Source organism: Grampus griseus (assembly GCF_964374135.1).
Source record: "Grampus griseus genome assembly, chromosome: X".
NCBI lineage: Eukaryota > Metazoa > Chordata > Mammalia > Artiodactyla > Delphinidae > Grampus > Grampus griseus.
Window position 1 is genome coordinate 16,330,246 of NC_138999.1, and position 15,368 is coordinate 16,345,613.

Below are 15,368 nucleotides of genomic sequence, written 5' to 3' on the forward strand. Positions count from 1 at the left end.
ATATGTGTTAGCATACGGTATTTGTCTCTCTCTTTCTGACTTAGTTCGCTCTGTATGACAGACTCTAGGTCCATGCACCTCACTACAAATAACTCAATTTCGTTTCTTTTTATAAGTCATGAATTTTTTAGAGGCACTTGTTCTATTTATTCTCCTCCCTCCACAGTGAAAATAAAACACTCCAGCTCCAGGCCCAGGTGGCGTCATCCTGCTCAACTGGCAGGTCGGTGCTAAGAACAGAGGACGTCAGAGCTCTGAGTGATCAGAGGGTCCCCTTTAGCTGAGAAAACTGAGGCCTAGAGGGGCCATGTTAACAGCTAGGTGGGAGCTAAAATGGCCCCAGAACTCACATCGCTCAGTGTTCAGACTGGCAAAACATGAAAATGTTCTTAAGAAAGTCAATGGACGAACGTTTTCTGATTTCTGGGAGAGCAGAATGCCTTCCATGGTCTTCACACGTGCAGGGCACACAGGCCTGGGTGCACGTGCGTGTGCATTTCCCTGCGTGTAGATCTGTTGGCTTGGACACAGAAGCAAACACCATCCTTCAAAGGATATAAGGACTAGATTTCCTTTCTTACCGTTATTACCGGGAAGGAAATAGATCTGAATGTTCTGGAGTGAAGACAGCAGGAAGGCAAGTTTTGCTTCCTGCTAAAGGATTTCATAACTGATTCTGCCCTTTGTTTGGCAACTCTGGCCAGCCCCAAGCGAAGGAGCACGTCAGCTGGCTCAACTGTCCTCCCTGGCAGGAATTAGGATTTGCCACTTGGCCTCTCAAGCCAGTTTGCCTTCAGAGCTCTGGGCCCAGACATGTGACTTGTTGAAAATAACCAGAGGAGCAGACTCCTCATGGCTGGGTACCGTTCAGGGGGCTTTGTGAGAGGAACATGGTAAGGTTCTGGAAGCAATTTTCAGCTTGATTTTGAGTCTTGGGAAGCCCTCCTCCAGGCATCTAGCTAAGTTCTCTGGAGGTGTCTCTGTGTGAGGCCGGACAGGGGACACAAACGGACAGTTCCTGACCAGGGTACCCCTCATGGCTCTAGAAACACATAGGGGCCTCCACTCTGCCCTTTTCTCTCCTGTCCCTGGTGGATTGGCAGCACGTTTGAAGAGTGCGTCTGGGGCTCTGCCCCTCTGCACCCTACAGAGTCCCCAGCACAGGAGATCACCGGGGGCTACCACAAAACCTGCTCTTGGCAGGGTCTCTCTCTCTTCCTCTCCTTGGCCTCCGGGCTGGTGGCCTACATGCATGGTCTCCCTCTTGGCTGGACCCATCTAGACTGCCGGCCTGTCGGGCGGTCACCCAGGCTTTGGTGTTCGGTTTCTCTCTAAGATGCTCTCTCAGTTCACTCCCTTGGCTTACCTCTTCATGCCATCTACCCCACCCTGAAAGTGGTGCCTCGACTCCATGCCCAGACCTCACACGCGGATGGATGGATCTGGGCCCCCCTTTGTCTGGGAAGACAAATCTGACAAGGGACCTGGCTTCTTTCTGCCCCTCCCTCTACTCTTGCTCCTCTTTCATATTATCACAGGAGCGAGCAGCTAGTAAGAGGGGAGGGACAGAGGGAGAGGAAGGTACACCTTGTCACCAAACGACCAAAGGACAAGGGATTCCTGAGTGCCAACCATATACCAAGCATGCTGCTAAGGACTGAATATTTGTCCACTGAATGGACACAAAATTCTTATGTTGAAACCTAACCCCCAATGTGGTGGTGTTTGGAGATGGGGCCTTCGGGAAGAGATTAGATCATGAGGGTGGAGCTCTCATGAATGGGATCAGTGCCCTTATAAAGTAGACCCCAGAGAGTTCCCTCACCACGAGGACACAGCAAGAAGACAGCTATCGATGAACCAGGAAGTGAGCCCTCACTAGACGCCAAATCTTGGACTTCCTAGCCTCCAAAAGTGTGAGAAATTTCTGTGGTTTATAAGGCATCTGGTCTATGGTATTCTGTTACACCAGCCTGAACGAAGACACACACTGTTAGACCCTATGAAGGAGAAGCTTGGGACGCAGGTCTGCCTTCAAAGAGATTATGGTTCAGATGGCATGATGAGAGAGAATCACTTCAGGCAAGAGTATATTGAATGAGGTGCTCAGTTGGGAGAGTAAAGGCTATAAGTACCAACAGAGAAGGGAGAAGGAGTGCCATCCAGGCCATGTCAGGGAAACTCAGCTGGGGCTCTGTCATTAGGCCATACTTGGGCAATATCAACACCTTGACAATCCCCATCTCTGCAGGTGAAATTACCCAGAAAATTAAATGTACAGACAAATAATGTCAAAGGTGAGTTTTATTCATAATGTTGCTTATTATAAGCACAAATTTGTTCCTTTTTAGAATACTAAAAACAGGAAAATAATTCATTGGGCATCTTCAAAAATGAGAAGAAGAGTGGTTCTCAAAAGGCTGAAGGACGTGACTAGGAATAAAGAAAATTTTGGCTGAGGACAGTGCTATAACTGGGTTGTCAGATGATGGGGGCTAAGGTAAGGGGCCTCCTTAGAACTTAGTAAAGAGAATGTGGTCTGAGTTAAACCAGCAAAATTCACCTACAGTGGATTAGCCATTACGGGAATCAAGCAAGCGACATCCTTTCCTAGGCAAAGAGGTAACTTACCTCAACGTAATAAAGGCCATATGTGACAAACTCAGAGCCAACATCGTTCTCAATGGTAAAAAACTGAAACCATTTCCACTGAGATCAGGAACAAGACCAGGTTGCCCACTCTCACCCCTATTATTCAACATAGTTTTGGATGTCTTAGCCACAGCAATCAGAGAAGAAAAAGAAATGAAAGGAATCCAAATCGGAAAACAGGTAAAACTGTCACTGTCTGCAGATGACATGATACTATACATAGAGAATCCTAAAGATGCTACCAGAAAACTACTAGAGCTAATCAATGAATTTGGTAAAGTAGCAGGTTACAAAATTAATGCACAGAAATCTCTGGTATTCCTATACACTAATGATGAAAAGTCTGAAAGTGAAATTAAGAAAACACTCCCATTTACCATTGCAAGAAAAAGAATAAAATATCTAGGAATAAACCTACCTAAGGAGACAAAAGACCTGTATGCAGAAAACTATAAGACACTGATGCAAGAAATTAAAGATGATACACATAGATGGAGAGATATACCATGTTCTTGGATTGGAAGAATCAACATTGTGAAAATGACTTTACTACCCAAAGCAATCTACAGATTCAGTGCAATCCCTATCAAACTACCAATAACATTTTCCACAGAACTAGAACAAAAAATATCACAATTTGTATGGAAACACAAAAGACCCCGAATAGCCAAAGCAATCTTGAGAAAGAAAAAAGGAGCTAGAGGAATCAGGCCCCCAGACTTCAGACTATACTGCAAAGCTTCAGTAATCAAGACAGTATGGTACTGGCACAAAAACAGAAATATAGATCAGTGGAATAGGATAGAAAGCCAGGAGATAAACCCACACACATATGGTCACCTTATCTTTGATAAAGGAGGCAAGAATATACAATGGAGAAAAGACAGCCTCTTCAATAAGTGGTACTTGGAAAACTGGACAGCTACATGTAAAAGAATGAAATTAGAACACTCCCTAACACCATACACAAAAACAAACTCAAAGTGGATTAAAGATCTAAATGTAAGGCCAGACACTGTAAAACTCTTAGAGGAAAACATGGGCAGAACACTCTATGACATATGTCACAGCAAGATCCTTTTTGACCCACCTCCTAGAGAAATGGAAATAAAAATAAACAAATGGGACCTAATGAAATTTAAAAGCTTTTGCATAGCAAAGGAAACCATAAACAAGACGAAAAGACAACCCTCAGAATGGGAGAAAATATTTGCAAATGAAGCAAATGACAAAGGATTAATCTCCAAAATTTACAAGCAGCTCATGCAGCTCAATATCAAAAAAACAAACAACCCAATCCAAAAATGGGCAGAAGACCTAAACAGACATTTCTCCAAGAAGATATACAGATTGCCAACAAACACATGAAAGGATGCTCAACATCACTAATCATTAGAGAAATGCAAATCAAAACTACAATGAGGTATCACCTCACACTGGTCAGAATGGCCATCATCAAAAAATCTACAAACAATAAATGCTGGAGAGGGTGTGGAGAAAAGGGAGCCCTCTTGCACTGTTGGTGGGAATGTAAATTGATACAGCCACTGTGGAGAACAGTATGGAGGTTCCTTAAAAAACTAAAAATAGAACTACCATACGACCCAGCAATCCCACTACTGGGCATATACCCTGAGAAAACCATAATTCAAAAAGAGTCATGTACCACAATGCAGCTCTATTTACAATAGCCAGGACGTGGAAGCAACCTAAGTGTCCATCGACAGATGAATGGATAAAGAAGATGTGGCACATATATACAATGGAATATTACTCAGCCATAAAAAGAGACGGAATTGAGTTATTTGTAGTGAGGTGGATGGACCTAGAGTCTGTCATACAGAGTGAAGTAAGTCAGAAAGAGAAAAACAAATACAGTATTCTAACACATATATATGTAATGTTAAAAAAAAAAAAGGTTCTGAAGAACCTAGGGGCAGGACAGGAATAAAGACTCACATGTAGAGAATGGACTTGAGGACACAGGGAGGGGGAAGGGTAAGCTGGGACGAAGTGAGAGAGTGGCATGGACATATATACACTACCAAATGTAAAACAGAGAGCTAGTGGGAAGCAGCCGCATAGCACAGGGAGATCAGCTCGGTGCTTTGTGACCACCTAGAGGGTGGGATAGGGAGGGAGGGAGGGAGACGCAAGAGGGAGGAGATATGGGCATATATGTATAATATAGCTGATTCACTTTGTGATACAGCAGAAACTAACATACCATTGTAAAGCAATTACACTCCAACAAAGATGTTAAAAAAAGCAAACATGTATTAAAAAATAAAATAAACCATGATAAATGTCAAAAAAAAAAGATACATCCTCTCCTATAAAAGTTCGGAACGTACAAAACTCCCGCCGAACGATCTTAAGGTTGGCACTCAACTGTAATGGAGAATGTGGGAAATCTATCTGATTGAACCGTGATATGTCTGGAGATGGACAATGGATGGCAAGGGGCTGATCAGCCATGAAAAGAGAGAAAAATGGAGAGTTGCCGAGGTCACAGGTGCGGGGCTCTTGCCAGCATCCTCTGCGCTTAGTGAACTCAAGATACAGTTCCCTTGGCTCACTCTTCCCCCTGGTGCCTGACGGGGCCTCAAGTTGGACATGCAAGACCCTTCGTGAAAATAACTAGCTCCTCTTCTTTTCATTCCTTGCTCTCCCGGAAATCACCAAGTAAATGTGGTTTCCTATAGAATCTGGCTTTTAAGGAATCAGGCTGAGAGGGAGCAAATGCCCAGGGCAGGCAGACCTATGTGCTTCCGATGGGCTGACATTTCAGTTCCTGTTGCGATTAGTAAGCTGCCAGTCTGCTCCCCAGGTAAGTCTCTGTGAGTTTGCAAATGTGAGCCTGCATCACAGTTACAGGCATCCTTAGAAGTCTTTGAGGGCAGGGTTCTGTATCCCTGAGGCCGAGAGGCAGACCCTCCACTGTAGAGCATTCACTGGGGAAACGCCTCTGGGAATCTCAGCAATGCCCTGGTTTTCAACATGGCACAAGCTCACAAGAGCCCCTCAAATCAGTGCATGCAAGAACAGTACCATTTTCTGGTGATTTGAACACTTTCTTTTAAAAGAACTGGATCCTGAGACTTTCTTAAAACACTATCTTTCAGAAACATCATCTTTCAGGATACCTGTTCTATTTTTTTTTTTTAATGACAGGAAGATGTTGTTTCTGCAGTTCAGAGAGTCCAAGTTCCCTGCTTTCCTTCAGTCCTGACAACAGAGCATGCAGGTCGCTTCATCAGAGCTCTCAGAATATTTAATCTTTCCATTCTAATATTCAATTTTACTGTCGAGGCTCAAAATAAACAGGCAGCCACTGAATCTAGGTTCTCACATAAATAGCTTATATAATTGCTCTAAAATCTGCACCGAGAGATCGACTGGTGCTCTCTGGGAGTATCTTGGGGAAAAGCCCCGAAGTCTTTACTACCCCGGTGAGAGAGAATGTGCTGAGCACCCTCTGAAAGGAAGACCTCGAGGAGTTCCAAAAGGCCCCGTAGTAACCACCTGAATCTGCACCGGAGCAGAGAATACACCTGCTTCGTCAGAATGCTTCGGTGATGCCTACTGATTCAAGAGGTCTGCCGTCGAATAATGCTGTTTGCTCCTGTCTACCCTAATCATCACACATCGTCCTCTTTTCTGGATGAATGACTGCAACCCCAGCTACTGGCAAGACAAGATGACATCTGCTGACACTGATGGCAGAATAATGTTTCAGACTCTGTCATTCACATAGTGCATTTGTGTTAATGATTCTAATCATCTTTACACAGTCAACTCAGCACACAACAGCCCTGTCTCCAGTCATGGTGTCACGAACTCACCAACACTCCAGGTGCAGTTCTAAAGGCTGGTGTAACAACCAATGCAAAGCTGGTTGGCGGGTTTTATAGGCCAGAGGGGACGAAAAGGATATAATACTTTGAATCTGCTAAAAGCTAAACGTCACATTATACAATTGCTTCTCAGCTGTAGGTATTACTTTGTCTGACAGGTATAACTACTGTTTCCCTAAAACTGAGTTTTCTGCTTCTTAGGAACAAGGTTAAAAGACCTATCAAAGAGATGGTGGTTGCTTGTCTGGGGTGGGAAAGATGCCCACGGGCCTCAAAGAGCATGCATGCCTCTGAGCAAACCAAGACGAGTCCGCTCATCACTGACAACGTCACTCTCTTAGCAGGAGTCCTCCTGTAATACCTTATGTAACAGAGCAGAGCTTCTAGAAAAGTATGCCATGGAGTCTCTCTCACTTGAGTGAATTTATTCCCCCCTGAAATATGGCTGGGGACTAGAAGGCAGGGCGCTACAACGTAGGCAACCACAGGCTTTGCCCATTTGTGGAAAGAATTATCCAGATTTACCTCAGCCTTCAAAATCATACTACTTCCATCAGGACCAAGGAGGCGGCAAATGTCTGGCAGGAGGGCGAGCTTGTTAAGATGCCTTGGCTGAAGGGAGAGGCATCACCATGAAGGTCTTGGTATCCAAATGCTTTGGATGTGAACACCTTTTCCCAGGCTCGCAAAGATGAGGGAGAAGGGTGAAGCGGGTAGTCTGGGTGGCCCCCTGCTGCCCAACACTAAGCCCACAAGGACAGCGACCATGTGTGTCCTCTTCACTTCCCATCAACCAGCACAGCAGCCAGTCCAAAGAAGGGACCCAACAGATACAAAGTGAATGAATGAATAAACATAAAACATCACTGTCAGGCAGCAGATCTTCCCCCTCCCAAATATGCAAAATGACGTGAAGGTTATGCCATCCTGGACTTGCTTGTCTCTGCAAATATATATTATAAGGCACTAGATTTCTTTTTAAAGGCTATTCATCAAAGTTCTTAGATGCATCTGGATCCCCAGGGAAGCTCACCAAGGTAACTCCGTGCTGATCTGATGAACTACAGTCAGATTTCTATCATTACTGAATGTTTTAGCTGGAGCCTTCCAGCTAAAACTTGTGCTAATAGTCATTATTACAAAGACCAGAATAGTTAACACGTATGGGGCGTTTGCAAAGGACCAGGCGCTGTGCTAAGGAATTCATATGCATCATCTCAGTCAATCTTCTCAACAGTTTAACAAGGTAGGTATGATTATTCTTGCAATTTTACAGATGAGGACACAGTCGTTACTCAGTATTTGTGGGAGATTGCTTCCAGTACCCCCCCGCAGACAGCAAATTCCACAGAAGTTCAAGTCCCTCATATAAAATGGGCAAGTATTTGCATATAACCTATGCACATCCTCCCCTATACTTTAAGTCATCTCTAGATTACTTATAATATCTAATACAAAGTCAATGCTATATAAATGGTTGCAAATACAATGTAAATGCTATGTTAATAGTTGTCATTGCACAGCAAATTCAAGAAATTCAAGTTTTACTTTCAGGAACTTCCTGAAATATATTTTTTAGTATTTTTGACTCAAGGTTGACTGAATCCACAGATGCAGAACCCGCAGATACCGAGGGCTGAGTGTACTGAGGAAACATTCAATGAGTTGACCTTGAACAGAACAGCTAAGTGACAGGGCCAGGATTCAAGTCCAAGTCTATTCAATGCCGCGGCCTAGAGTCACAACCACCGCACTCCATAAATGTTTGCCAAACCTCATTCCTGTGTCTTACTGTTTTAAACATTTACTATATAGTCATTACTAAGTGCTAGCGTCTGTTTTTCTCGAGGATGAATTCTGTCAGCTGATAACCCACCACGGCAATCATTATCAACAAACATGGGTCAAATGATTTTGCTTGGTGGAACATGTCTTTACTGAATGGTGAGCCCTTCTCTGTTCTGTGGATTTATTCTCCTCCGAAAATATGGCTGGAAACTAGAAGGTGGGGTTGTCATCACTTAGACAGATACCTGTATCTACACTGGAGCTTCCCAAACTGTAATGTGTAAACAGATCCCCTGAGGATCTTGATAAAATGCAGGTTCTGAGGCACCAGGTCTAGGGTGGGGTCAGAGCATTTCTAACAAGCTTCAGGTGATGCTGATAAAGTGTGGTCCACGGACCAGCAGTAAGTCTCAATGATCTAGAAAACACTGGGAAGCAGAATATAGATTCTCTGAACCTCAAACTTAATTCCTAGAGAGAATAACAGATGTGGAACAGAGCATCCTTCAGCTAAACAATACAAGAAAGCAAGCTATCAAAAAGCCTAAAAGGTGTGGCCCTTGGCTTCAAACCAACCTACAGGCCATAATCTTGGTGGGAACCTACACCATCTGGCTCCTTGTACAATCATATGCATTCATCTAAGCAGTACATACACCATCAATGCTGTTTAGTATCCTTGGCAACCAATCCACCAGTACTGTAGTTACCTTTCCCGAACCTCAGCTCCATGGGAATGGTGATGGGTCAAGGTTCATGGTCCAGTAATAGAGCCCCCATGGGCAGGAACAGAATGCAGGCTGGGAAAGGTGGGCAGAAGTCACATGAAAGCCTGACCAAAGAGCCCTGAGGTGTAGAACTGGCTGGAAAAGACCAAACTGCTGCCCCCTTAGAATGTAAAGTGCTTCTAACTTTTCAACATTTTTTGTTACATTGTCATCAGAGAAACAACACGCCTGGAGTGAGGCGAACAAAGATGGACTGGCTCATTTAAACCACAGCGTTGTAAAATGGGTTCCCACAAAGAAAGAAAGCACAGATCAGAGGTGTGTATACATACACACACACACACACACACACACACACACGGGCATGCATGTGTATTCATGTCCACATACACACACACACACACACACACACACACCACACACACACACCACACAGAGTTAGGAAGCTTAGTAGGCCTCACCCTGTATCCTCAGCTTAACAACGTGCTTTTCAGCCACTTCCACAATATTGGCCACTTTACCCCCAAGGACATGCTATGCAGGATGCAGGCCATCCACTTACTAATGGAGCACCTAATGGTTCTTGCTGTCTATTTGGGTGCTTAGACGTTCCAGGTACTGCACCAAGTGCTTTACCCACATTACCTTGTTTAGTCACACGACAACCCTTAGAATAAGGCGCACTGATGAGGAAACTGGGGCTTGTGGAAGTTAACGGACTTGTTCACACATATCAGGTATGGAGCAGCCGAGGGCTCAGAATCCGGGTCCATCAAACTAAAATGCTGGGGTTTCCCTGGGGGCGCAGTGGTTAAGAATCCACCTGCCAATGCAGGGGACACGGGTTCGAGCCCTGGTCCGGGAAGATCCCACATGCTGTGGAGCAACTAAGCCCGTGCGCCACAACTACTGAGCCTGCGCTCTAGAGCCCACGAGCCACAACTACTGAGCCCACATGCCTAGAGCCTGAGCTCCGCAACAAGAGAAGCCACCTCAGGGAGAAGCCCGCGCACCGCAACGAAGAGTAGCCCCCGCTCACCGCAACTAGAGAAAGCCCGCGTGCAGCAACGAAGACCCAACGCAGCCAAAAATAAATAAAATAAAATAAATTGATTAAGAAAAAAAAAACAAAGAAACTAAAATGCCAGGGCTCTTCAACAATAAACTTCCCCGCCCCACATCCCCAGCCCCGTCATGGAAGCCACAATTCTGACAGCAGGCAGAGCACTGAGATCCAAGCCACAGAGACTTACATTCCCCTCCTTTTCAAAGTCCGGAGGAAGTAACTTCACGAAGTTGTCGGGGAACACTCCGCGTCTGCCATTGAGCTCTCCTTCCCACCAGCCTACGTCGATGCAGTCCTAGGAAACAGGAGAGCAGAGTGAGAAATGGGGTAAGCACCCTACAGGGAGCTCTGACACCCTTGCTAGAGAGATCGAGGAGCTTTCCTTGAGGCTGCTATCAACGGTTTCTAAGACTAAATCAGCACAAACCCCAAAGTCGGATGGGAGAACAAAAGCTTAAGTGCGCTAGAGCTGTCCGCGGGGATTCAAAACCCAGTGTTGCCTGTAGATGCCTTAAGATCAATAAGATCTTCTGTTTTTCCCTTAAGGATAGGAGGATATGTATTTTCTTCATTTTAATTTTCCTGAAATAAAATTATTTCATTAACTGAAAACGTGGGTTAGAAAACATCACACGCACAAATGTTCTCTCTGATTAGCCTGTCACAAAGCTTGTCGAAATTAAGGAGGGCTTTGCGACAGGCAGGCAAGCGCAAGAAAACTCAGTGTATGCAAGCTCATTAATGTACCCTCTCCTTTCCGTGCTGATGGGGCACAGCTGTCATCGTGAAGAGCCCTTCCCCCCCACCTTACAGAACTTAATGTTTGCTCACTAAATGAATGAATAAATCTCTTCATTCTTCCAGATCAAAACTGCTTCCCTTTGAATAATCCCTATTCTGTTCACTCACTTGTCAAACGTTTATTGAGCACCTACTCTGTGCCAAGTGCTAGGGAGAGAGTGAGAGCTCAGCCTTTGCAAGCTTCCATGCTGAGCCTAATGGCCTCGTGGCTCTCCCAGGCATTCACCCTCATGCCACAGAACCACCTCTATTTTTCCCCATCCCCAACTGCTTGGAAGTTTGATTTGCTCTAGTCTGATAATATAACTCGCATTTGTCCTCTGGGTCCAACTCCACTTCTCCCACCCCAATCCAAGACCCATCTGTCCTGCTGTAAACCTCCTCACTTGGGCATTTCTTCCTTCCCAGTGTATGTACAGCACACACACCACTGTCAAGTACAGGTCCTTGAGTAAAAACCCAATTCTCAGACTGTGGTCAACAATTTCCAGCTAAAGCCTGAAATGAGCGAAGGCTTTTCAAAAAATGCTAGTAACACAGAGGACTTTGAAAATAAATGCTCAGGAAAGTGAGGAATTCCTGCTCAGGGCCCACGGAGACGCACTCATGGCCCTCCACAATACCGGTGGGGCTGGGGAAGGGGTGACGAGGCCTCAAGCGGCAGATGTGCAGCTGGCCTAGGCCCTGGGGATGATAAGCCTCTGGAGGCCCTGGCTTACGTGACTCACTATGTGCCCTGCTAGAGCATCCATTCCAGCAAAAAGAGAAACGCATCTGGATTGTTCACCATTATACCCCCAGCCCAATGCACAATATAATAAATATTTCTGGAATCAAAGAAGACTCTTTCTAACCCTGAGCTCTGTGATCTCCCACAGCCCAAGACTAGGATTACTGCAGGACAAGATAGCCTCCATCTACCCCAGCCTGTGAGGATTCTATGGAAGTTAACACAGGGCCACCTCAGGTGAGAAGTAAATGCTCAGCATCATCTTCTACCCCAGTGGTATCTGTTATAAGGATAGACTGACCTGAGTCCTTAATCACACTATAAATTCTAGTCGCAACCAACACCAAGAGACAAAGACACCTGAAGCATCAAGTTCAGATGCACTCAGGACAAATCAAGGTTCAGGAGACTTACAATATGAAAGAATGCTTATCTTTCCTGGAAAGTGCCAATGAGGAGCCCAGGCACGTATCTGTTCCTGCCCACGTCACGTCACGCCCTAAACAATCTAGCGGTAGTCCCTAAGAAGGGACTCATGAACATGGGTGGTGGTGGCAGAATCTGATGACTTCTGACGTTCTTCCATCCCTGAGAAACTGTTATGGCATCAACGATATCAGAAAAACTTATGAAGGAGGAGGGGGTGGAATTTCTTTACTCCTAATCCTTGGAAATTAAGTCTTTCAATCCAGAGCCTCTGTTTCTGAGGAAATTCCTGGCATAATTTTTTTTCCTCTTCTTTTTCTGGACAAGTCCCTCTCATCTTCAAAGCCCAACTTGAAACTCATCTTTAGGAAAGTGACTATAATGGAAGCTTTACCTTTTCTCTGACACTCAGAACTGTGTTAATTTGCATTTCACGATATCCTATTCAACAAACAACTATTATATGTAAAGTATATTTAAATTCATTCTGTAGGCACCAAACATTAAACATGCAAAAGAACATGATCCCTAATTCCAGGGAGCTTAGAGATTTGTGTGAAACACACACACGCACACATGCACACACATAACATACAAGGTCCTTTTTTTATAACAGGTATCAACCATGAGATCTAGTACCAAAGAGGAGAGAATCATTAACAGCTTTTCAAATAATCTTAAATCTTTTCATGTGTGAAGGGTTTGCTTATGTGAGGAGTGGACTTTTCTCCACACTCATTTCAGATCATCTGATACAGAATTATGTCCATAAAAGGCACTCAAATATTGTTTAGTGCTATATTTCTTTTGAAGGCTTTCTTTCAAACTTTCTAAATGGTTCAAGGCTATGCTTCCCATTAGCCTTAAGCAATCAGCAACCCAAGAACCACTGTAATGAAGCCTCCTGCTTCATATGTGAGAAAAACAGCAAAGAAAATTTTAATAAACAAAACAAAACAAAAAAAGCATATGCAGAATAACTTCAGAACTTACGCACGCCTACAGGGGAAAACAGTGCGTGTGACATTACCTTTATTATACCTCCCATCAGTGGTGAGTAGCTCGAATGGCTCATCTATGTTCTGCTTTTTAAGGAAAACATGAACAGTGCTAATCATTGTGTGATTCAAGGTAAGAGAGGGAAAGCATGAAGATAGAACACAGTATGTCTAATTGTTCTGACTGGTATAAGAACAAATACAAAGCTCACGGATGAGATAAGTATGTTGAAGAAAGAAAACTGACAGCATGACAGAATACTAAGAAAAGTGAAAGGGAGTCTGCTGCAGGACAGAAAATGGCCACAGGGTCAAGATGCCTGGAGTGGGACAGAGATTTAGAGAACTGAGACTTCTTTTCCCCTAGCAATAGAAGCTAATTTAAGGGAAGCAGGAAGAATTCTGACAGCAAAATGAGAAATGAAAATAAGTCATCTTCAACAAACCAGACAAAAGAACTAGGCTTTTGGCGGCAGAGATGAAGAGAGAATTATTTGTATGAGGGCTCTGCTTCGAGAAGTGTGAAAGAACAGCAAATGCAATTTATTTAATGAGGACCTAAAACATGCAGGATAGGAGAGGAATTCAGCAGGAAAAAGAAAATCATCATGTCCTTATGGGGCTCCCAAGCTCAGAGCCTAATGGGAGAGGCAGACACAATGAATCAACATGGCACCGAAACACCGGCAGGAGTCCTAGGCTGGATTAACAGCAAGTGGGACCAAGAGAAACCAGGCAGCCTGAAAGGAGAGAACGAGGGCAAGAATCAAGGTAATGAGAAAGGTCAAGGGTGGGATCACCAAGTGTGAAGGAAGGGAAGAGGGAGAGTGGGAAGCTGGGGTCATAGAAGAGAACATTCAAGAACTGGCACTTAGAGTGAAGGCAATGTTTGGCTCCCAGGAGATTCCAACCAACCTCTACTGAAGAGTGATGTGAGGGGTGAGGCAAGATGGCAACCATGAGTGACGGTGGTGGGGGGGAGAATGGACAGTCAATGATTTGTGAGGCCAGAACATCATCAGGATGGAGTTAATGTCCCCAAGGAGGATGGCAGGAGGTGGGTGAAGGCAGGAGAATGAGGCAGTAGGTGACCACTAAGGAGAGACGCAGTGTTGGCAAAATACTGGAAGATTTTAGGGTGACCATATAATTTATTTCCAAACCTGGGACACTACTAATAATTATACCACAGGCACAACCCACGATGGTTATGCCAAGATCTACCCTAGTGGATTTTGAGATTCCAATAAGGATGAGGAAAGGGCAGCGTTTGCAGGTGAGGGGATGGCCTTTAAATGAGGCAGGAGTTTGCAGTGGGAAAGAGTTAAAGATCAGCATGTAGATGGAAGTTTCCAGAACAATGATGATTAGAAATAAGATCTATTCACATGTAAGCAGAGGAAAGTAGACCTCGGCCCTTATCAAGAGTCAAAGAGTATGGAAAGAATTATACTTCTGACATAGAATGCTCACTCTTCTATGATTAAGTCCTCAAAATGGTTTCTCTATGCCTCATCGCCAGGCAAATATTAGCGTAAAATATATTTTTCCTTGTAAAATACAAATAATGTTTTTCCTTTTAAGGAATGAATAAACAGAGCCTTAGGTGTGCTGTACTCCAGTTCTGCACTATCTTGGGTTAGCCAAGATATCTCAGAGAGAGGAGAAGGAGAGCGAACTTGGGCCATCTGATACTTAAGTGGTCCACCAGTGATAAAAACTCTGGGTCTCAGTTCCTTGATACACAGGAGATGTTTGAGGTGTAAAGAGTAACACAACTGCTGCTGGTTTGTCGTCATTACTGTGATTCTAGGGGCTGGTCCCAGAGACCTTGAGGGATAATGAGGCCAGGAAAGTGTCTTAATTAAGCACACATACATCTGTCATGCGACTCAGCACCATCTTCCGGTGAAACCCCCTGGCAGCAGCTCACACACTTGGAGGGCTCAGGGGAGGGATGTGAAGCCCTCAGGGTGTGTCTGAGGAGGGAAGCCCGGCCCAGACCTCAGTGTCAGGCCTTAGTTTGCTCCATCCTGCCACAGAGGCCCTGGGGAACGTGGCGGAAGCACTCCACCAGTGCACACAGCTCTCGCACTGGGGGTCAGCTGAGAGCCGCTCCCTGTCATCCAACCTGGCGGCAGGGAGTCACCTGTGAGCTCTGCTGTGTCTGCCTCTCATCTAGGCACTTTAGATATTTAGAAAAGACAAACTTGCCACTTGCCTTGTAAATTGCAAACCCAGCTGCAACCTCATTTGGGGCTCCATTTCGTCAAGAGTGCAAAGCAACATCTTAGACCAGTGCTTCTCGAAGCTGGCTGCACA

At 44.7% G+C, this 15,368-nt stretch overlaps 1 protein-coding gene across 7 annotated transcripts in view; it reads right to left on the minus strand.

Moving 5' to 3' along the window:
* SH3KBP1 (SH3 domain containing kinase binding protein 1) overlaps nucleotides 1-15,368 on the minus strand; it is a gene marked incomplete at its 5' end in the record, with an annotated part of 295,684 nt that overhangs the window by 60,528 nt on the left and 219,788 nt on the right. For all 7 annotated transcript variants that reach the window (XM_082681426.1, XM_082681425.1, XM_082681427.1 and 4 more), the window contains one exon: nucleotides 10,279-10,386. In XM_082681426.1, the coding sequence (XP_082537552.1) occupies nucleotides 10,279-10,386 (108 nt within the window). The remainder of the gene's footprint in view (nucleotides 1-10,278; nucleotides 10,387-15,368) is intronic.